We start from the raw sequence: 22,946 nt of genomic DNA, 5'->3' as shown, positions 1-22,946 counted from the left end.
TTATACCTCTGTTAAGAATGCTAATCAAAATTTCATAAGGGCTGTTTCACCATCAGGGTATACTTTTCAGGTCCACAATAGTCCAAAAATCAAATATCAGATTTTTGTGTTTCTCTGCTATGTGGGTTTCCTCTGGGCACTCTGACTTCCTCCCACAATACACTGACATGCAGATTATGTCAACTGGCTACTCTAAATTGCCTGTAGGTGTGAATTTGAATGACAGTTTGTTTTAATCTCGGTGGTAGCTCTACAATAAATTGGCAACCTGCCCAGAGTATACCCTGCCCAAAGTCAGCTGGGATTGGCTCCAGCTTCCCGCACGCTGCAGATAATGGATGGATGGATGTTACATATGCAACTTGAACAATAGGTTATAAATGTGCTCATTCTAACATGTAATCACTCATTCACAGGGATTTGGAATCAAAGACTAACAATAAACACAGCCAACAATTTTACTGTACCACAACAGCTACGTCAAAGGACCTTTATTGCTCCTTGACTTTTGAATTAAAATCTTGGGCATTGTTCTATCCTCTTGTTTACAGTATCTCTTCATAAGTATGAACATCAAAAACTTTTTTAAGCAGTCTTAATAGTCTGCCATATCGGCCCAAAAATCAGCGAAGCTGCGAGCTGAAACCTGGACTTATCAACAAACACATTTCAGAAATGAATGAAAATAATCAGAGTATTTTACTTTATTTACCTTACAGTTCATTTACAATATTTACAAATTACACCTACTTCAGACTCCAATTGATTCCGACTGGCACTGCTGACATGATGACATGATTGATGATATGATATGACTGATTCCTGATTTACTGAATGGCAACTGGTTACGAGGTTCCTCCCTTTTGAGAGATCTGACAATCATCATAAGTAGAAGGTGTGGATCGAAGCAGAAAAATTGAAGAGTGCACTGATCAGTAAACTTCAAGAAAGTGGTTTTTTTTTTTGTGTGTGTGTGCAAAACACACATGCCCGAACTCTGTTCGCTCCTAGTGGAGCCCTGCAACTGGGAAGGACTCAAGAAGAAGAACAACTTTATTCATCACACGCTTGTGAAATTCCTCTCTGCATTTAACCCATCTGAAGCAGTGAACAGACACATGCACACACGTGAGCAATAAACACACACACACACACACACACACACACACACACAGAGCAGTGGACAGCCATGCTAACAGCTCCCGGGGAGCAGTTGGGGGTTAGGTGCCTCGCTCAAGGGCACTTCAGCCCAAGGCCGTCCCATATTAACCTAACCTTTGAACTGTGGGGGAACCTAACGCCTGTCTTTGAACTGTGGGGGAAACCGGAGCACCCAGAGAAACCCACACAGACACGGGGAGAACATGCAAACTCCATACGGAAAGGCCCCCTCTGGCCGCTGGGCTCGATCCCAGAACCTTCTTGCTGTGAGGTGACAGTACTAACCACTTACACCACTGTGCCACCCAAAAAAACAAGTTACAAATCTGTTTATCCAATGAGCATTTATCTTTCTTCCCATTAAAACAGCAAGTGCACAAACACCTAACAGACATTAATAGACATAGGCTTCAATGTATGTCTATTAGCTCTGGGTCATCAAAGGAGATTTTTCCACATGCTGCGCTGTTCAACAGAAAACATTTTGAGTGTAATGAATAAACAGCGTGATGCTGCAGTGGGATACTTGATCATCTGAATTGCTAAAATATTAAATTACTCCAAGACTGATGAATAATATAGACACTTTGGTAAGCATTTCATTGTTGCATTTTAATGAAATTTTAGGGGAAGCTGAGCTTCCTATGTAGATTTAAACTAATCACTTGTACAAAAAACAAAAAACTTAAAGTTTATGTTACCTGTTTATCAGTCCATATTGTTTATTGGCTTGTACAACCCCAGTGGCTGGGTATTTTACATGTCTTTGAACTGTGGGGGAAACTGGAGCACCCAGAGGAAACTCACACAGAAAATCCCATTGGCCATGAGGTTCAAACCTAGAGCCTTCTTGCTGTGAGGCAACAGTGCTGACCACCATGATGCCCTAGGTTTATGTTATATATGTGTTTGTGTGTGTATACAAGACATATGATTTTACAATTAAAATTGAACTTAAACATTTGTAATGTTATTTATATAAGTACACACATTTTACTTTAATATATCTTTAGCATAATTAAAATGTTAGAAAATGTCTAAAAATGTTACTGAATCATCCATCCATCCATTATCTGTAGCAGCTTATCCTGTTCTACAGGGTTGCAGGCAAGCTGGAGCCTATCCCAGCTGACTATGGACGAGAGGCAGGGTACACCCTGGACAAGTCGCCAGTCGGTGACAACAAGCCACAGCACCAAGACCAGCAACACTAATGACTCCATGTCCTCCATGTTTATTGTTTACTATCCGGGTCATGAGACTACTGCTTAAAAGGTCACTGATGTCACTGTTTGTGCCGCCTAACGACATCACGTGACGTCCACCCACTTTCGCTAACTCCACCCAATGTGTCCACCCACTTCCAGCCAGCACGGTTCAGCGCGGTTGTAGTCGAAATGCAACTCCAACAGTCCCACTCAGCTCGACTCAGCCCAACTCAGCACCGCACGGCTCAGCCCAACTCAGCCGCGTTGGTAGTGGAAAAGCCCCAGTAGAGACAAGCAACCATTCACACTCACATTCACATGTACGGTCAATTTAGAGCCACCAATTAGCCTAACCACGGGCGGTTGCTCTAAGACAACGAGGGAGGCTCAGCCTCCTCTAAAAATTCTGGATCTGAAATAGCAATGTTATAAGTTATAACATTGCTATTTCAGATCCAGAATCATAGAAATATATGTGCTCAACCCAACTACAGTGCGAAATCATTCCGTTATAACTTTCCCCAGTTCGCCTAATGTGTGCGTGAGTTTTTCCCCCTCGTGACAGCGCGATGCAGCCCAGCCTCAGTGGACTTCAATGGCATTTGGGAGCTATGCGCTTTCAATATCAAAATGCAAGACGATTATTGGACAAATACTGCGAAAACGCCCGCCCACCGGACTCCCAGCCTCAGTGGACTTCAATGGCATTTGGGAGCTATGCGCTTTTCAATCTCAAAATGCAAGACGGTTATTGGACAAATACTGCGAAAATGCCCGCTGTAGGTATCATGCCGCCATTTTGTCTCTTTAAGAAACTACATTTCCCATCAGCCTACTTCCGCGTTGACCTACGTCATGCCGGGGCGGGACCGCCATTTTGTCTCTCGCGTCCGGTTTTCAAGGAGTCTGGACGCATAAAGGGATGCTCTCCACCCAAAAAGACGTCTTCTTTCTTGCAAGATCCATCACTCAGCGCGATTTTCTTTCTTACCCTTGGCAAAGGTAAACTCTAGAGTCGCGCGATCTTTAAACTCAACCTGAGTTACAACCGGTTTACTTGTATTAGAAGTGACGTCATGACTGCAGCCCAGGCAGTTAAAAGTTAAGAAGCGATTGAATCCTTTTTAACTCAAAAGCTCTGTGCATCTTATTCTGATCAGAGACTTTTCCTCACGAACGCTGAGGTTCGGACCAAGAATCATCTGCTTTCTACGGGAACCACCCAAGTGCTCCGCTGGACCCGAAAGTTTCTACGCCTCCATCACGAGCGGCTCACGTGCTCCCACGGCGAGGCCCGAAACTACACCGGCGAATAGTTCTTCATATCTTGCTAAAGGCAGGATTAAGTAAGATTTTGGCATTTGGGCATAATTAGGGTAGTCTTAGGAATTTGCTTTTATTTGAAATAGTGTGAATTTAAACGCAGGTTTATCTGTTACACTGTTAGACACGCAGCGTGTTGATTTATTTTGTTCTATGTTCTCTCAATTGTTTAATAGGCTGCACATGCTTCTCTCTTTCTCTTATTCTGACTAACACTAATTTCCTTATCATACATTTTAACCTTATCAAGGTTTCAGTGAGTTTGGTAACGTTATGAGTGTGGAATCTTTTTGTTACTGAGAAACCACGTGCTCAACAGGCCTGACCAGGCCTGATACACTTTAGATAGCTTCCCTTTGTCTTTAGCTACCTCGTGCTCAGTAGGCCTCACCAGGCCTAACAAACACACAAGCTAGGCCATACACACACACACACACACACACACACAAGCACACGTTAGCAACAGGGCTAATCCTTTGTTCTATTTAGATAACATTCTTTTGTTTTAGCTAGCAACAAGCTAGGCTTCCACCACGTGTAGTTAGCTACACGAGGCTAAACACATGGTCAAGTCCTTCACACACACACACACACACACACACACACACACCTCACTGCTTGTATATATTGATTTATTATTTTTATCTTTGTATAATAAACTCATTTATTAAACAAACGGTGTTTATTTGTGTGAACAATATATATGAAGTCCCCAATCTCCCTCGAATTCAAAAGGGTGCATATAAAAGTTATGTGATGTGGTAAGTGATTGTAATAATTTGGAAATATACCATAATTTAGCTGTTTGATAATTTATTATTAAGCACCAGGATTAATGGTATGATTCACTAAATGATTCACCAGATGATTCATGGTATGATTCATTGAATGATTCACTAAATGATTCATTGAACGATTCACTAAATGATTCACTGAATGAGACTGATTCTATGGTATGATTCAATTCAAACGAGTCAAAGTAAACAATTCAATGGGATTGATTCATTTTAATTATTGACCTTCAAAATTTAATGAGACTGATTTAACGAGATTGATCACTTAATATCAATAATTAACTGATTGCACCCACACCGCCCATGGACTCCGAGCCTCACAGTGGGAGGGACATGGCAGTTTCCGCGAGGAGACTGGTGATTGGTGAAAGCGGCCGGATATTTTCTTTGATTGACAGCTCATTTCAACTATAGACAGGCAGCAGTGAATTTCAGTTCAGTCCCATGCGGATTCGCAAGTGCTGTGGTGTATTGTAAGAGATCAGCTTACATTTCGATTTCATTCATTACATACGGTTTCTACCAGCTTTTTTAGTTTGTATATATTTTCATTGTAAATAAAGTGTAAATATAGTGTTGTCAAGTTTGCTATCTTAGTTCCAGAAATTTCATTTATTTGAGTGACTGAACTTGAACTTGAGGGGGCTAGTCAGCTAGCAAGAAAGCTGCGCACGGATGCCAAGCATTGCTGATTTAATTTTGGCGAAGCCATTTGCCAGTCTTCCTTTCGAGGAAAAAAATTAAAATTAAAGAGCAGGGTAGACCAACGCCTCAAATTGACTTGGTGAAAAAGGTAGGGAATAATACTCGTGCCTTTCAGCTCTCCTGGTACGAGAAAGTGAATTGGCTAACAGCAAGTGACCCACATCAACAACAGTAAATAGGCTACTTTAGTAATATGTCATGGATGGACCAAAAATATAGAATCTATTTAAAATGTTTATGCTGAGTATAGGGCGGCACGGTGGTGTAGTGGTTAGCGCTGTCGCCTCACAGCAAGAAGGTCCGGGTTCGAGCCCCGTGGCCGGCAAGGGTCTTTCTGTGCGGAGTTTGCATGTTGTCCGCGTGGGTTTCCTCTGGGTGCTCTGGTTTCCCCCACAGTCCAAAGACATGCAGGTTAGGTTAACTGGTGACTCTAAATTGACTGTAGGTGTGAATGTGAGTGTGAATGGTTGTCTGTGTCTATGTGTCAGCCCTGTGTTGACCTGGCGACTTGTCCAGGGTGTACCCTGCCTTTTGCCCATAGTCAGCTGGGATAGGCTCCAGCTTGCCTGCGACCCTGTAGAACAGGATGAAGCAGCTAGAGATGAGATGAGATGCTGAGTATATTATATTGGAATATATATTTTTCTGGATATGAATTAAACAGCTACAATTTGGAAAACATTTTTGAACAAAAACACAGCCGAGAACATTTCACACTACAGACCTGGATTAAAAGTAAAGGGTTATCAAAATTGTCAATAAAACATTTCTCAGTCAAAATAAGTAAAATATAGGGAAAGTGTCATTGAATGAAATGTGTGGCACCCAGCTCTATGTTTGGCTTCCCAAGGTCAGTGCTTGTGCCTATTCCAGAACACTCTGCTGTTACTGCTGAGATTCCTGACAAAGAACTGCTTTCAATAATGATCAATTTTTAAACAACATGCCACAATTTTAAAATATAAAATGTTAAAATATACCCCCCCCCAACACCACCATCATGTATATTGGACAGTAGGCTAATGGGCCAAAAGAACCTGTTATTTCACAGTTTGTGACCCTGCCAACAATCAGCCAGATCAGAGGCAAGAGTATGGGCAAAATTGATGTGTTTTTTCTTTTTTCTTTTAAAATCTGGAAATATCGTAACCGACCAGCCTCACCTGTTTGAAAGACTACCAGCCGCCACTGAGCCTAACCTGCATGTCTTTGGACTGTGGGGGAAACTGGAGCACCTGGACGAAACCCGCACAGGGAGAACATGCAAACCCCACACAGAAAGGCCCTCGTCGGCCACTGGGCTCAAACCCAGGACCTTCTTGCTGTGAGGCGACAGTGCTAACCATGACACCACTGTGCCACCATTACTGAATCATGTATCAATGAATTTCCAGCAATATTGAAATGATCAAGGGTCTCAATGTTGAATGCATATGGTGAACCTATGCAAATCTATCATAATCAGAACACCATTAAATGGTTATGATGACCGCCCCGTCTGCTGTTCCAAGAAGACACACGTACTTGTTACTTCACAGTGACGTACACAATATAATGTGGAGCAATTGCTTTGATGAAATAATGGCCTTAGTTTATGTGTTTGACAACACAAAGATCACTGAAGACCCATTTTTAAAGTTAGGCCCATCTTTCTCGTGCTCAATCAGTCATACAAACATGTGCCATTTCAGGAATGGCTGTCAGTGGATGAGGACATGATCCCATACTGTGGCTGACATGGATGTAAGAAGTAAATCAATCCATTTTTGACCATGAATCGTTGAGCAGCTGAAGTCTTGTATTGAGCAAGAATGGACAAATATTCCAATTATAAAATTGAAACAATTAGTATCCTCAGATCCTATATGATTTAAAAAGTGGTATTAAAAGGAAAGTTGATGTAACACAATGGTAATAATGCCTCAGTCCCAATTTTTTTTGAGTGTGTTGCAGGCATCAAATTCGAACTTTGTTTATAATTCCAAAATACAATTAAGTTGGTCAGTAAAACTATTGAAAATTTTTTCTTTGTACTTTTGCCAGTTAAATACAGCTTCATGTGAATTAACAAACCACAGATTTTTGTTTTTAATTGCATTTTGGAAAATATCCCAACTTTTCTGAAAATGGGGTTAGTATGTATGCAATGTATGTATAAGTTTTATATGTTTATGTATTTAGGTATTTAAACATATTTGACAAATGTCAGAATATAAAAAAAAAATCATTGCCTTTCTTCCCCCCCCCCCGAGTGGAAAAGATTAAAACATCCTGCTTGTTCCTTGCTACAATTAAACTTGCACATTTATGCTGCAAATTCTGTATGTTACCATACAGTTAGGTCCATATTGGACCCTGACACAAATTTTGTTTTTTTACCTGTTTACTGAAACATATTCAAGTTATAGTTATAGAGATCTTGCAGTCACGTGACCGGAAAGTACACAACCCCCATCTTGTCGGTCAAAAACACCACTGAATACTGCTGCACTCGTGTACAGAATGGATCAAATTCAACCGATGGACTACACGGCTCATTTTTCTAATGAACAGATAACTAGATATATGTCTAAAATAAACGATCTACAGATTTGTGACCCTTATGGCTTACTGGACGGAGTTTTCACGACCGGATTTTGAACTGCCAGTGGAATACCCAGACGTGTATGATTACCTCATCAACTTTCCCTCGCTGTTCAGTGGTGAAGCACTGCGTGCTTATAAATCTCTGGACAGTTTTCTTTACAGAAATTCAGGATTTGTCAGCGACTCAGATGTGGCATCTTGTAAACAAGAAAATAATACTCATTGGATGGGTAAGTCACTTAAGTATTGAGTATAGCACTGACCAGCCGATTATAGAATAGAATAAGGTAATTCCAAATCGTCCGTGTTGTTTACATGGATCTGGCGTTGGAGAGGTAGAGGCTTGGCAGTGGAGGTTTGAGTAGCTGTTTTCTGAGCTTAGTCAACAGGCCGGCTCTGCCTGTAGCATCGCTTTTGCTTCCACTCCCGGTGCTGCCTCCTTCGCTTTGCTTCCAATAACAATCCACGGAGACCCCGCTGGTCTCGCCATCTCGTCCGGAATGTTATTATTATTATTTTTTTCTCGTCCGGAATGTTGTGCATGCGATGGAAATTGCTACAAACCGTCATTTTCTGCTGGAAACCAATGTCCAGTAAGTCCATACGGTTGTAGTGGATATTGAAGTCCAGTACAGACGAACAACACGCAAAAATACACACAAAAAACATAAAAAACGTGCACAGGTAGGGAGAGCTTGTAGCCGCAGCCGTTGTAGTAGAATTGTATATAGTAGGGTTTTCCAGAAGAAAAGGTAGAAGTAAAAGCAGAAGTAGAACCAGAAGTAGAAGTAGAAGGCAGAATATGGCGTTTGACCGACACAATGGCGTCCGTCACAATCTGGATCGGCTGTGACATCACATGCAAGTGCTCCATATAATGAACATGGACATAAAGTCCAGACTTTCAGCTTTCATTTGAGGGTATCCACATTAAATTGGATGAAGGGTTTAGGAGTTTCAGCTCCTTAACATGTGCCACCCTGTTTTTAAAGGGACCAAAAGTAATTGGACAATTGACTCAAAGGCTATTGCATGGGCAGGTGTGGGAAATTCCTTCGTTATGTCATTCTCAATTAAGCAGATAAAAGCCTGGAGTTGATTTGAGGTGTGGTGCTTGCATTTGGAAGATTTTGCTGTGAAGAAAACATGCGGTCAAAGGAGCTCTCCATGCAGGTGAAACAAGCCATCCTTAAGCTGCAAAAACAGAAAAAAAACATCCGAGAAATTGCTACAATATTAGGAGTGGCAAAATCTACAGTTTGGTACATCCTGAGAAAGAAAGAAAGCACTGGTGAACTCATCAATGCAAAAAGACCTGGACACTCACAGAAGACAACAGTAGTGGATGATCGCAGAATAATTTCCATGGTGAAGAGAAACCCCTTCACAACAGCCAACCAAGTGAACAACACTCTCCAGGAGGTAGGCATATCAATATCCAAATCTACTATAAAGAGAAGACTGCATGAAAGTAAATACAGAGGGTTCACTGCACGGTGCAAGCCACTCATAAGCCTCAAGAATAAAAAGGCTAGATTGGACTTTGCTAAAAAACATCTAAAAAAGCCAGCACAGTTCTGGAAGAACATTCTTTGGACAGATGAAGCCAAGATCAACCTCTACCAGAATGATGGAAAGAAAAAAGTATGGTGAAGGTGTGGTACAGCTCATGATCCAAAGCATACCACATCATCTGTAAAACACGGCGGAGGCAGTGTGATGGCTTGGGCATGCATGGCTGCCAGTGGCACTGGGTCACTAGTGTTTATTGATGATGTGACACAGGACAGAAGCAGCCGGATTAATTCTGAGGTATTCAGAGACATACTGTGTGCTCAAATCCAGCCAAATGCAGCCAAACTGATTGGTCGGCGTTTCATAATACAGATGGACAATGACCCAAAACAAAGCCAAAGCAACCCAGAAGTTTATTAAAGCAAAGAAGTGGAATATTTTTGAATGGCCAAGTCAGTCACCTGATCTCAACCCAATTGAGCATGCATTTCACTTGTTAAAGACTAAACTTCAGACAGAAAGGCCCACAAACAAACAGCAACTGAAAACTGCTGCAGTTAAGGCCTGGCAGAGCATTAAAAAGGAGGAAATACAGCATCTGGTGATGTCCATGAGTTCAAGACTTCAGGCAGTCATTGCCAACAAAGGGTTTTCAACCAAGTATTAGAAATGAACATTTTATTTACAATTATTTAATTTGTCCAATTACTTTTGAGCCCCTGAAATGAAGGGATTATGTTTTTAAAAATGCTTAGTTCCTCACATTTTTATGCAATCATTTTGTTCAACCCACTGAATTAAAGCTGAAAGTCTGAACTTCAACTGCATCTGAATTGTTTTGTTCACAATTCATTGTGGTAATGTACAGAACCAAAATTAGAAAAATGTTGCCTCTGTCCAAATATTTATGGACCTAACTGTATCTTGTTTAGGTATTGAGTGCTACAGGACACCCTGCTATATATCACTATTTTGTTGACCACTATTATCAGATTGTCAGAATTTAAAAATAATGACAGTACATCAGAACAAATCATCAAGCACAGCATGTGCATGCAGCCCAAGGACAACAGCAGTCCCGCTATCTGAGTTTGATTTATCGCCTTGTCTGTTGGGGAGATGCTATCGGTGTATATCTGTCCTGCACTGTGGGACCTCTGAATAAATCAATGGCACATTGCAGATTTGCAGTCGATTAGCTTAGCTTACCTTAGAAACACACACACACAGAGGGAAACAGCTAACCTTTTTCATCCACAATCACAAGTCAGTGGCAAAATGTGGGTGTCAAAAGACGGTATTATAAAATTTGCAATACCACAAAGACTACACTGAAAGCAGCAGAGATTAATTTGCCATAATGCAGAGTTAAAATTTGTCAGAGAACCAAATAGTGGTGTTAGGAATCAGACTGCAAGCAAATGCAAGTGCAGGAGAGAGGTTTATTTAAAACAACAACAACAAAAAAAAACACCACACACATACACACTGGCTGACAAGTCCAAAACATGTACAGTAGCAAAATTGTGTGCTGTGTCCAAAATCACTCACTACTTGCTATATCGTGCACTATATAGTGAGTTCGCCATTTTCTAGTGCTGTCTGAATGTATAGTGAGAATTATTACACCCTATATAGTGGACTCATAGTATCCCACAATGCATCGTGAAAAGTAGTGTACAACCGACGGTCACTAACCAACCAATATATACCGTCATGCATTGCAGTTGTGCATTTTCACAGAGCTGTAAAAGCTGTTTTATAAGGACTGTTAAGTATTTTAGATTGAGTATAGCAGTAGTTTGTTTTTCCTTATGACAACAGGCACGAGACAAATTTATAAGTTGTGGTGCAAAAATGGCAATAATATTGCAGTGTGTTGGGGTGAATGGACGGAGGAGGAATACATTATAAACGGATATTCAAGTACAATTAAAAATAGTAAGAGAACAGAAAATAAGCTAAAATAGAATAAGACATAAAATACAAGAATAAAAGTTACAATACAGAGTGAGGAATTAATCAAAAGCCTCAAAGTTGATTTAATAAAAGACAGCGGCAAAGAGGAAAGTATTCAGCCTTGATTTAAAAGAACTGAGAGATACAGCAGACACAAAGTACTTTGTATTTATTAATGTGGTGTGCTTTCCAATGAAGGTACCGCGCCTTTTAAATTTGATACCTGGTGGGTGCGTAAGTTCCAATAGAATAACTAGAAACAAACAAAGGGAACTCACACACCTAGATGCCGATATAATAATGCACTTTTATTACATATTAAAACAAACAAAAAGTGCTACCAAAGTGAAAAGTACAAACGTTTCGGTCACAATCAGACCATCCTCAGTGCAAAGTGTTTTAATATGTAATAAAAGTACTGTATATCGGCATCTAGGTGTGCGAGTTCCCTTTGTTTGTTTCTATTTATTAATGTGGGAAATGCGCTCAGTATAATATGGATTTATCACAAAAATACATGCATGTATTTATTATTTTGGAAACCCACCAGCCGACTGATCTGGCATGTTTTAATTGTGCGACAGTCATGACGTAAATAATGGCATGGCGGAGTAGCGTCCGAAAGTGTTTTGTTTTTTTTCCCTCCATTTTACCAATGAGCTCACTATTGGCCCTTTTCCACTACCCTTTTTCAGCTCACTTCAGCTCGCTTCAGCTCACTTCAGCCCGACACGGCTCGCGTTTCGACTACCAAAAAACAGCACGACTCGGCTCGCTTCAGCCCTGCTTAGCCCCTAAAACTCGCATGGTTTTGGAGTGGGGCTGAAGCGAGCCAAAGCGAGCCGAGTGAGGCTGGGGGCGTGAGCAGACACTCCCCTGTGCACTGATTGGTGAGGAGGAGTGTCCTCACATGCCCACACACGCCCCGCGAGCACGCTGGGATCTGTAAACACCGCAAACCCGGAAGAAGAATAATTACGAATTACGAGAATTTCTGAAGCCTTATGCGCCTCGCCTCATCTATACGCTCTTGCCAGTATCTGTTGGCGTTGTCGGTGACTACAAGCCACAGCACCAAGACCAGCAACACTAACGACTCCATGTCCTCCATGTTTATTGTTTACTATTCGGGTCGTGAGACTACCGCTTAAAAGATCACTGATGTCACTGTTTGCGCTGCTTAACGACATCACGTGACGTCCACCCACTTTCGCTAACTCCACCCAATGTGTCCACCCACTTCCAGCCAGCACGGTTCAGCGCGGTTGTAGTCGAAATGCAACTCCAACAGCCCCGCTCAGCTCGACTCAGCACGGCACGGCTCAGCCGCGTTTGTAGTGGAAAAGCGGCATATGTAGTCCTCTATATAGAATTCCTTAGATAGTGAGTAGGGAGTAGTGAATGAGTGAGTGATTTCGGACACAGCAGTGGTCAGAACTCAGGCAAGGTTCAGGTGATCAGCAATCAGAATATCAAGGGAAAATAAAAAAGGAAAAAAAAGAAACAAAAACAAGATTAAAAAAATCAATTGGAGGAAAATAAGGCTTGGTAACAAGTGGCCAAAATACACAGAGTGTTTACTTCATAGTTGTGTGTGTGTGTGTGTGTGTGTGGTGAGAGTCCAGGTGTGTGCAATCAGTCATCAGGAGACTGTGAACATGAAAGTGAAGTGTTGCAATGGGAATTGTAGTCCTCAGTGACCATGCTTGTAGTTCACAGTGTGTTCTGGGAAGTAGAGTTCTGGGTGGATTCTGGCGCTGACATGAGAAGTGGCTATTCACAATCTTTAGGTATTTAATGCATAATGTTTAAAGGTAATAGTTTTATAAGGGAGGTGGTAAGTCCACCAGAAGTGTATTTTTGTAACGGGATAGTTTGTCAAAGTATATTTGTCAAATATAATATAATATAATATAATATAATATAATATAATATAATATAATATAATATAAACACATTTAAAATTCATACAAAGACTTCTTTAAAATGTTTGCTTTTTAGCTAAAAAATGGGTTTGTCTGTTTTAAATACGGTATTATTGGGTAATAAGTGTTAAGTGGCTGAAATGTACAGGTTTTTTGCTTTTCGGAAAACCCTCCTCATTACATTACAGGCATTTAGCAGACGCTCTTATCCAGAGTGACGTACAACATACACAAAGCAGCCAAGGGAGCAGTTAGGGGTTAGGTGTTTTGCTCAAGGGCACTTCAGCCATTCCTGCTGGTCCAGGGAATCGAACTGGTGACTTTTTGATTCCAAAGCTGCTTCTCTAAGCAAGATACACTTATAATGGGAACACATGATGGAATGGGAACTTTCAGGTTGCTATTTCTGCAATTGTGAGTTTTTACATTTTGAATTTAAATGACCATCATTCTTAGACAAGTTATCATTGTCTAGCATCACAAACCACAGTCCACTATTATACCATTCCCAGTAGGTGAACAGCATAAAATATCAGCTTTGTCGCCCTGTTTCTTTCATTCGAAACGGTGTGAAGAAATAAATAAAATAAATCTCATAAAAGGGAGAAAAGGACTCCGTGTGTGAAGTGAAGAGCTGCAGGCTGTTTTCAGGGGCTGTGAATTGAAAATAACAATTGGTGTCTGGCATATTGAAGGCAAAAGAAATAACATTTCTCACGATTGCATCACTGCTACTTTCATGGCCTTCAAACTCATAGCTGTCAAAAAGTAACACACCATTTTACACAAGTGATATCATACAAGAGTTATCTCACAGTTGTCCAAAAGCAATGCATTTTACACAATTGCTATTATTCAAGAGTATGTCAATTAAATCTGAAACAAATCAGTGATTCAGCTGCTTTGCACTACATCTTCACACTGAGGCCTACAAACATGTGGATGGAATGAACCAGCACCGAAAGCAGATTTTTGTCAGGGTCTCAACCCGAGAGAAGCACCCACAGTATACCTACGGTGAGCTGCCCACAATATACCTACAGTGAGTCTACCACAGTTTTTGTCTCACCAAACTTTTACACTGGACATTGTGATAAGACACTCAGATACAGTCCCTGTTCTCTCTGCGCTGATCGACTCTGGAGCTGCTGCCAATTTCATGGACCACAACACCATAAAGAAGCTCAATATCCCCACATAACCCCTACAGCAACCTTTTCTTATCAATGCTATCAATGTAGGACCCATCAGCAAGGCATCGTCACTCTGTGCACCAACCCTTCCTACTCCAGGTCAGTGCACTCCATCAGGAGTCAATCTCCTTCCTTTTCACTGCCACTATCAAGCACCCCATAATCCTCAGCCTTCCCTGGATGAGTCTCCATGATCCCCAGATTTCCTGGCAAGACAAAGAAATTACTACGGTAAGTGGTCTGAGCACTGTAATCACCACTGTTTGCAGCTGCCATGTCTCACCATCATGTCCACAACAGGGGAAAGTCCAAATGGGGACTGCCGCCAACTGACTACCTACAACTGGGCTATCGCTCTCCTTTCAAGTACCACGCTGCCTCACAATCAGATCTAGCCGTGTCACGAACAGAACAGCAGGCAATGGAAGGCGATCCAGCCATTCACTTCTCCTGCCTCAGCTGGTTTCTTCTTTATGTAGAAGGGGGGGATGACTTTGTCCATGCATTTACTATCGTGGTCTAAACCAGATCAAAGTGAAGTATTTACCTTTTCCGCTGGTCCCCTCAGCCCTTGAACAGCTCCAACCAGCAAGTGTTCACTAAGCTCGATTTGTGCAGTGCCTACAATCCAGTACGCATCAGAAAAGGCAACGAGTGGAAGATGGCCTTTAGCACAATCTATAGCCACTTATGCCTCTGCCCTTATGGCCTCTCTTGCAACCCCTCTGTGTTCTAGTGCGTGATTAACGATGTGCTGAGGGAGATACTGAGCAAATATGCCATAGCATACATTGATGGCATTATTGATTTATTCCCTTTCCCTAGAGAGCCATGTCATTCCTGTCAAGAAAGTTCTGTCTTGTCTCTTGAAGCACAGCTCTACATAAAAGAGAAAAAATGTCAGTTTCATGTCTCACAATATCATTCCTGGGTTATATCATCAGTTCTGAGCGTATAACTATGGACCAACCCAAAGTGGCAGACATAACTGAGTGGCCCACTCCCAAGACCTTCAAAGAGCTCCAGCATTTCCTTGTTTTTGCCAGCTTCTATAGAAGATTCACCAGGGGCTTCAGTTCCATTGCTAATCCTCTCACACAGTATCACATCTCAAGAAAGGTCCCAAGCAACTGACATGGAACAAAGCAGCTGATGAGGCCTCCCATAAGCTCAAGGCTGCATTTTGTCATAGAGATGGGTGCCTCTGAAATTGGAGTAGGAGCCAGGTTGTCACCACATTTCAGAGGCAAGCCCAAACTACACCCAGTGACCCTTTTTTCAAAAAAAAAAAAATGCTTTCAACTGCACAGCAAAATTATGACACTGGACATTGTGGCAGTGATGTGTATCCTGGAGGAGTCATCACTACTGGCTTGAGGGAACAACATATCCCTTCACAAACTTTTATGATCACAAAAACCTTGAGTATTTGAAGAAATCCAAGCATCTGAACCCTTGACAATCCCAGTGGGCCCTGTTCTTCACATGCTTGAACTTCACACTCTTGTATCAACCAGGGACATCAAATACTCAGACTGACTCACTGTCCAGTGTATTTCCTCTGAAAGCATTAATCCTGACCCAGAATCGATACTGCCCTAACCTGGTCCAACCTGGCACATTGACCACAAGATAGTAAATTCCCCAGCACACCAAGTCCCTGCTTCATGCCCTCAAATATAACCTTCATGCCACATAAGTGGAGAGGCAGTCTCATCACCTGGGCATACATGGCTCCTGGCACAGGCCACCCCAGCACACAGAGAACATAATACAGTAATTGCCGAAATCCAAATACTGGTAGCCCAACATGGCACACATATCCAAAGTTACATCTCATCCTGGACAGCTTGCACACAAGCCAAGGTACTCTGCATGCTACCAGTGGGTAAACTCATGCCACTATCCATGCCATAGCGCACCTGATCCCACATCACTATTGACTTTGTCACGGACCTTCCTATGTCCAGAGGGAGCATGGTAATTATGATGGTCATTGAACACTTCTCTAAGTCTTTGCACCTTGTTCCCCTGCAGGGCTTACCTACTGCTTTTGAAACAGCAGAGCTCATCTTTATCCATGCAGTCTGATACTTTGGAATCCCAGGGGACATTGTAAGTGAGCAAGGCACTGAATTCACATCCAGAGTTTGGACCAGCTTCATTAAAAGTTGGGAGTCACTGTAAGTTTAATATCTGGTTATCACCCTCAATCTAATTGACAGGTGGAAAGAGCTAACCAGGAAGTGGGACACTGTGTAAGGATGTTCTGCTCTGAGAATCAAGAGGATTGGGCATGGTTTCTCCACTGGGCTGAATATGCCCTGAAATCCCTGTGCCATTCTGCAACTCTCTTGACCTCTTTGCGATGTGTGCTCAGGTACCAGCCACCCTTTCTCCCATGGAATGCCACTCTTTCAGACTCAGCACTAGTGGATGACTGGTTCAGGCAGAGCGACCAAGTGTGGAATGCCTGGAATGTGAATCAAACAGCTTGTTAACTGTCACTTAAGTGAAACTCCCCAGTATCAACCAGTTGAATGTGTACGGCTGGCTACTAAGGACCTCAGGAACATGCAGGGGTGCAAAAAACTCAATGCCAGGTACAACCTCAATTCCAAAAATTTGGAATACGGTGTAAAACATAAATAAAAACAGAATGTGATGATTTGAAAATCATGGAAACCATATATTTCATTGAAAATAATACAAAAATAACATGTATTGAAACTGTGAAATCTTATTGTTTTTTGAAAAATATATTCACATTTTGATTTCAGAAGATTTTCCAGTTTCAATACTTGATATGTTATCTTTGTATTTTCAATGAAATATAGGGTCTCCATGATTTACAAATCATCACATTCTATTTTATGTTTTTACCCAGCATCCTAACTTTTTTAGAATTGGGGGTTGTACGGGAGTACTCTTATGGCCAAGCTGGGGTCCACACTGAACTATACTTCCCAGAACACACTGCAGCCTACAAATATGGCTGCCATGGACTACAACACCCACACACCTTGCACTTCTTTCCCATTCACAGTCACATGCACACCTGTTCATCATTTCACATAATCGAAGCTCACAGCAGATAGGAACTTTCACTTGTATTATTGGAGCCAGACTTTACCAAACCTAGACGCTTCACATTTTGCGACTCTAGTTTTGGAATTTATTTGTTTCTTGGTTTTTACTCTTGCCCTTGATATACACATTGTATGCTGTTTATTCATCACCTGACTCTTGCCTGTACTAACCTGCATCTGCATCCATATCAGCCTGTCCTTTAACATTTTGTATGAATCTGAAATCTAATTGGTCAAAGTGTAATGTCATATACGTAATACAGTTAAATGCTCATGTATATTCCTAGTACACCATGTCATTAACTAAAAGCCTCATTCTGAGATGATGTTCAGCTGCCTTCCATGAATATATAATGTAAATGCAGAGTCTCACTCGCCATGTTGGGTCCGTGGAGCTAAGCAAAGTTCATGCATGAACATACTACATGATGAAGCCTGTGATTGGTCGTTACAAACAAGGCATTCACAAGCTGATCTATTCCAAAATGTTATTTTGAGCATCTGCTATCAAGAGCTGGTATAAACTCTTGATCAGAGTGATTACAAATACATACAAATAGTTTTAAATTCAAATGCCAATTTATTACACAGGTTTTACTAGCATGCTAACCTCACCCTTCTCAACGCTCAATTTATTGAATGGTCTCATGCACCACCTACATCTTATTTCTCTTTGTAACCTACATCTTGTTTCTCTTCTTCTGCTTCCTCAAGTTGTATTTGTTGTTTGAGTTTTTCCATCTTCTGTGCCATCATAGTTATCATCAAACTATCTATCTATGTAATATATTTATTCTACTGTATATGTATTATTAAATATATCTGTGAAATATATTCATAGACTACTAGTATTTTTACGGCTTGCAATTATTTTTAGTAAATAAAAATATATGGTTTGGACTGATTTTAAAAAGTTTTCTTAATTTCTTAAGTTTTAAACTTGTATTAGTACTTGTTAACTGATAAAATAATAATTGGTTTGTACCTGTTCCCAGATCAGTGTGTTCCAAGGATGTGTGTTGGTTCTGATGAACCCACTCGCCATTACACTTGAAGAAGATCTGCAGCGCAGGTCTAGCTCGGCACCGAAGCTTAATAGGATTACTTTTGATGATGTAAGCGTCATCAGGCTCCTGAAGAAAGCGAGGCAGGGTTCCGGATGAAGCTGAAAGCCCGGCTCGATTTCCTGGAATGACAGCAATTAACACTGTGTTTTAGGAGCATACCATTTGTGTTACCATTTGAATGAAATAAATGGTATCGTGACAGGTCTGTGAGCAGAACAGATGGCTTAAATTCTCACTGAGCAGCATGTACATGCACCAAAATAGCTGACTTTGGCATTAAGAAGTGAAAGCAAGTCGTCCGCAGTCAGCCATGATGCAATTTGCATAATTTTAATTGGCTTCTGCTTGCCTTCACTTCTGATTAGTCCTTTAGACACTGAGATTGGGGACATTCAATGAGATTAGAGTCAGACTTTCAGAAGCAGGAACAGCTTCTCTCAACTTTCTCAGCAACTCGTTAAACCCAAAAAAGCACCATGAACATTTTTCCCTGCTCAGTCAGAGTAATTTCGAATAAATAAATGCCTCATTTTAGAATCATGCTTCCTTATTCCCTAATCTTGCTGCTTTGTCAGCATTTGCATAGCCATTTTATTTGTCCGCAAATCAAGGCTAACCCTGAATTTTGTATATACTATAAGACACTTGCTGCATTTCAAATGTATGAAAAGTGTTATATAAATTAAGTTATTATAAACATCCCTATTACACATTTCCTATGATAATGGCCCATCAGAATGCATTATTTGGAGGGGAGACCTTATCAGAGCTTTCTGAAGGTGAATTATTCTGTAGTGCTCATTGGAGACATTTAGATAATTTATTTGTTGAGCTGATTTGTGACATCAAAACAAATAACTTCATTTATTCATTTCCAGAGGGAATAAACATTTGAACAACAGTAGACATAACACAATGATAACATGGCTTTGGTAGCTGCTACAATGCTCACTGCTGGTTTATTAGTAAGGAGAAAGACACATCGCTCTCAACTTACTTGAATTGTATCATTATAGAAAAGAACACTTATAGTGTTTTGCAAAAGTATTCATCCCCCTTGGTGTTTGTCCTGTTTTGTTGCATTACAAGCTGGAGTTAAAATAGATTTTTGAGGAGTTAGCACCATTTGATTGACACAACATGCCTGCAACTTTAAAGGTGCAAATTGTTGTTTTATTGTGACACAAACAATAATTAAGATGAAAAAACAGAAATCTGGAGTGTGCATAGGTATTCACCCCCTTTCGTGTGAAACCCCTAAATAAGAGCTGGTCCAACCAATTCACTTCATAAGTCACATAGTTAGTTGATTAAGATCCACCTGTGTGCAATCAAAGTGTCACATGATCTGTCACATGATGTCTGTATAAATCAACCTGTTCTGGAAGTACCCTGACTCTGCTACACTACTAAGCAAGCAACATGAAAACCAAGAAGCCTCCAAACAAGTCAGAGACAAAGTTGTGGAGAAGTATAGATCAGGGTTGGGTTATAAAAAATATCCCAGGGAGCACCATTAAATCCATTATAGCAACATGGAAAGAACATGGCACCATGACAGACCTTACAAGAGAAGGCCACTCACCAAAACTCACAGACCGGGCAAGGAGGGCATTAATCAGAGATGCAACAAAGACAACACTGAAGGAGCTGCAAAGATCCACAGTTGAGATGGGAGTATCTGTCCACAGGACCACTTTAAGCTGTACATGCCACAGAGCAGGGCTTTATGGAAGAGTTGTTAGAAAAAAAGGCATTGCTTAAAGAAAAACAAAAGAAAACATGTTTGGAGTTTACCCAACAGCATGTGGCAGACTCTCCAAACACATGGAAGAAGATTCTCTGGTCAGATGAGACTAAGACTGATCTTTTTGGCCATCATGGGAAATGCCATGTGTGTCGCAAACGCAACACCCTGAGAATACCATTCCTATAGTGAAGCATGGTGGGGTCAGGATCATGCTGTGGGGATGTTTTCTATCTGCAGATACAGGAAAGCTGGTCAGAATTGAAGGAAAGATGGATGGCACTAAATACAGGGCAATTCTGGAGGAAAACCTGTTTGAGTCAGCCAGAAGTTTGAGACTGGGATGAAGGTTCACATTCCAGCAGGACACTGACCCTAAACATATTGCTAAAGTTACACTGGAGTGGTTTAAAGGGAAACATTTAAATGTCTTGGAATGGCCTAATCAAAGCCCAGACCTCAATCCAATTGAGAATATGTGGCATAATTTGAAGATTGCTGTACACCAACACAACCCATCTAACTTGAAGGAGTTGGAGCAGTTTTGCCTTCAGGAATGGGCAAAAATCCCAGTGGCTAGATGTGCTCAGCTAATATAGAGACATACCCCAAGAGAACTTGCAGGTGTAATTGAAGCAAAAGGTGGCTCTACAGAGTATTGACTTTGGGGGGGGGTGAATACCAATGCACACTCCAGATTTCTGTTTTTTCATCTTAATAATTGTTTATGTCACAATAAAAAACAATTTGCACCTTTAAAGTTGTAGGCATATTGCATAAATCAAATGGTGCTAACCCCCCAAAAATCAATTTTAATTCCAGCTTGTAATGCAACAAAACAGGACAAACACCAAGGTGGATGAATACTTTTGCAAGACACTATAAATATGTTTTTGAGCTAAATGAAACCGGGGGAATTGTCTTACTTTACATGCTACTCATTCAGGTATAAATCCCTCTGATAAAGTTAGTTTGCGGGTAGCTATGTGCAATTCAGCAAGTTACAAAATGTTGTACACTTTACCATGTCCAATCCTTCCATCCATCCATCCATCCATCCATCCATCCATCTAATGTCATCTAATTCTTTAAATAAATCTATTCTACACCATTCCTTCCATGTATAAATAAAAGATAAGTACAAAGGTGATTTTTACCTGCAATTCTATTTCATTTTTGTTCATGTTGCATTGTTCATTGTAGTTTTAAATTTAGTTTTCATTTATTCTTTCTTGAAAACTGGCATTTTTATTTTTATTTCACTTAATGAAATTATGTTTCACTGCTAGTTTTAGTCTTTGTTTTCAATAACTATACTAACTCTGGCTCCAGCTTCTCCCGTGACCCTGATGTATATGCAGTTTAAATAATGTATGGATGGACACTTTTACTGCTCTATTCATCTTGCATATTTTTCTTTATCATCTCTTAAAAACTATAAACTTTATGTCAATTAAAATTATGTAAATACAGCCACCTTTGAAGGTATTGGGATGGCAAGGCCAGTTTTGCTTTACGCTGAATACACCTGGTTTTGACATCAAAAGATAAATGTGAGATCATAAATCAGAATTTCAATTTCATTTCCTGATATTTACATCTAGGTGTATTAAATAAATTATAAAATGGCACTTTTGATGGCAGGCTGCCCAATTTTTAGATGATCAAAAATATACTAATAGGTGGTCTTGAAGTATATTAAAGTAAATCACACTTTATATTTCATTGCATATTCCTTGCTTGCAATAACTGCATCAGGTGACCCACTGACATCACCAAACTCTTGCATTCTGCTTTTGCGATGCTTTTCCAGGCTTGTACCACAGCTTCTTTCAGTTGTTTTTTTTCACTTCAATTTTCTCTTCAGGAGGTGAAATGCATGCTCAATTGGATTAAGGTCTGGTGATTGGCTTGGCCAGTCTAAAACCTTTCACCCCCCTCCTGCCCCTTTGTTGTGTTGGCAGTGTGTTTTGCATCATTGTCTTGCTGCATGATGATGTTCTTCCCAATTAGATTGGATGCAATTCTTTTTAAATTGTCAGACAGAATGTTTCTGGAGACTCCTGAATTCATGCTGCTGCTCCCATCAAGAATTGCATCATCAAATAATCAATAAAGATTAGTGAGCCCATTCCAGAAGCAGCCATTAAGCCCAATCCACGATACTACCTACACCATGCTTGTAGCTTGTATGTTTTGGATGATCATGAGCACATTCTTTTTTTTTTTCTCCACACTTTGACCTGTCAAAGACTTTGGTAGAGGTTATTCTTGGTTCCAGAAGGTTTATGTCTCTGTATTTGTTTGCAAATTCCAATCAGATTCTTACTGCTGATGAGTGGTTGGCATCTTGTGGTATGGCCTTGATATTTCTGCTCTTAAAATAGTCTCTGAATGGTGGCTTGTCATACATTGCCCTATGGAAGTTGTTAGTGACATCTTTGACTGTTGTTTTTGAGGGTTTTTTCATAGCTCTCACACTAATTCTGTAACCAAATGCTGTTGTTTTCCTTAGCTGACTAGGTCGATGTCTGGTTGTTAGTACACCAGTGGTTTCTTTAATTTTTAGGACATTCCAAATTGTTGTTTTGGTTATGCCCAATGCTTACACAATGTCTCTGATTGATTTCCCTTCTTATCTCAGCTTCAAAATGGCTTGCTTTTCTCCAATCGA

The 22,946-nt window shown here is 40.6% G+C and overlaps 1 protein-coding gene across 1 annotated transcript in view; it reads right to left on the bottom strand.

The window, feature by feature from the left end:
- unc5da (unc-5 netrin receptor Da) overlaps positions 1-18,777 on the bottom strand; it is a 168,138-nt gene extending 149,361 nt beyond the window's left edge. The window contains exons 1-2 of the mRNA XM_060936616.1: positions 18,762-18,777; positions 18,444-18,644 (exon numbers count right to left, since the gene is read on the bottom strand). Coding sequence (XP_060792599.1) covers positions 18,444-18,644; positions 18,762-18,777 — 217 coding nt within the window. The remainder of the gene's footprint in view (positions 1-18,443; positions 18,645-18,761) is intronic.
- Between the last annotated feature and the right edge of the window lie 4,169 nt (positions 18,778-22,946).

The sequence above is a fragment of the Neoarius graeffei genome, chromosome 12, assembly GCF_027579695.1.
Source record: "Neoarius graeffei isolate fNeoGra1 chromosome 12, fNeoGra1.pri, whole genome shotgun sequence".
NCBI lineage: Eukaryota > Metazoa > Chordata > Actinopteri > Siluriformes > Ariidae > Neoarius > Neoarius graeffei.
The sequence above is the reverse complement of the archived record's forward strand: the minus strand, read 5'-3'. Positions and strand labels throughout refer to the sequence as shown.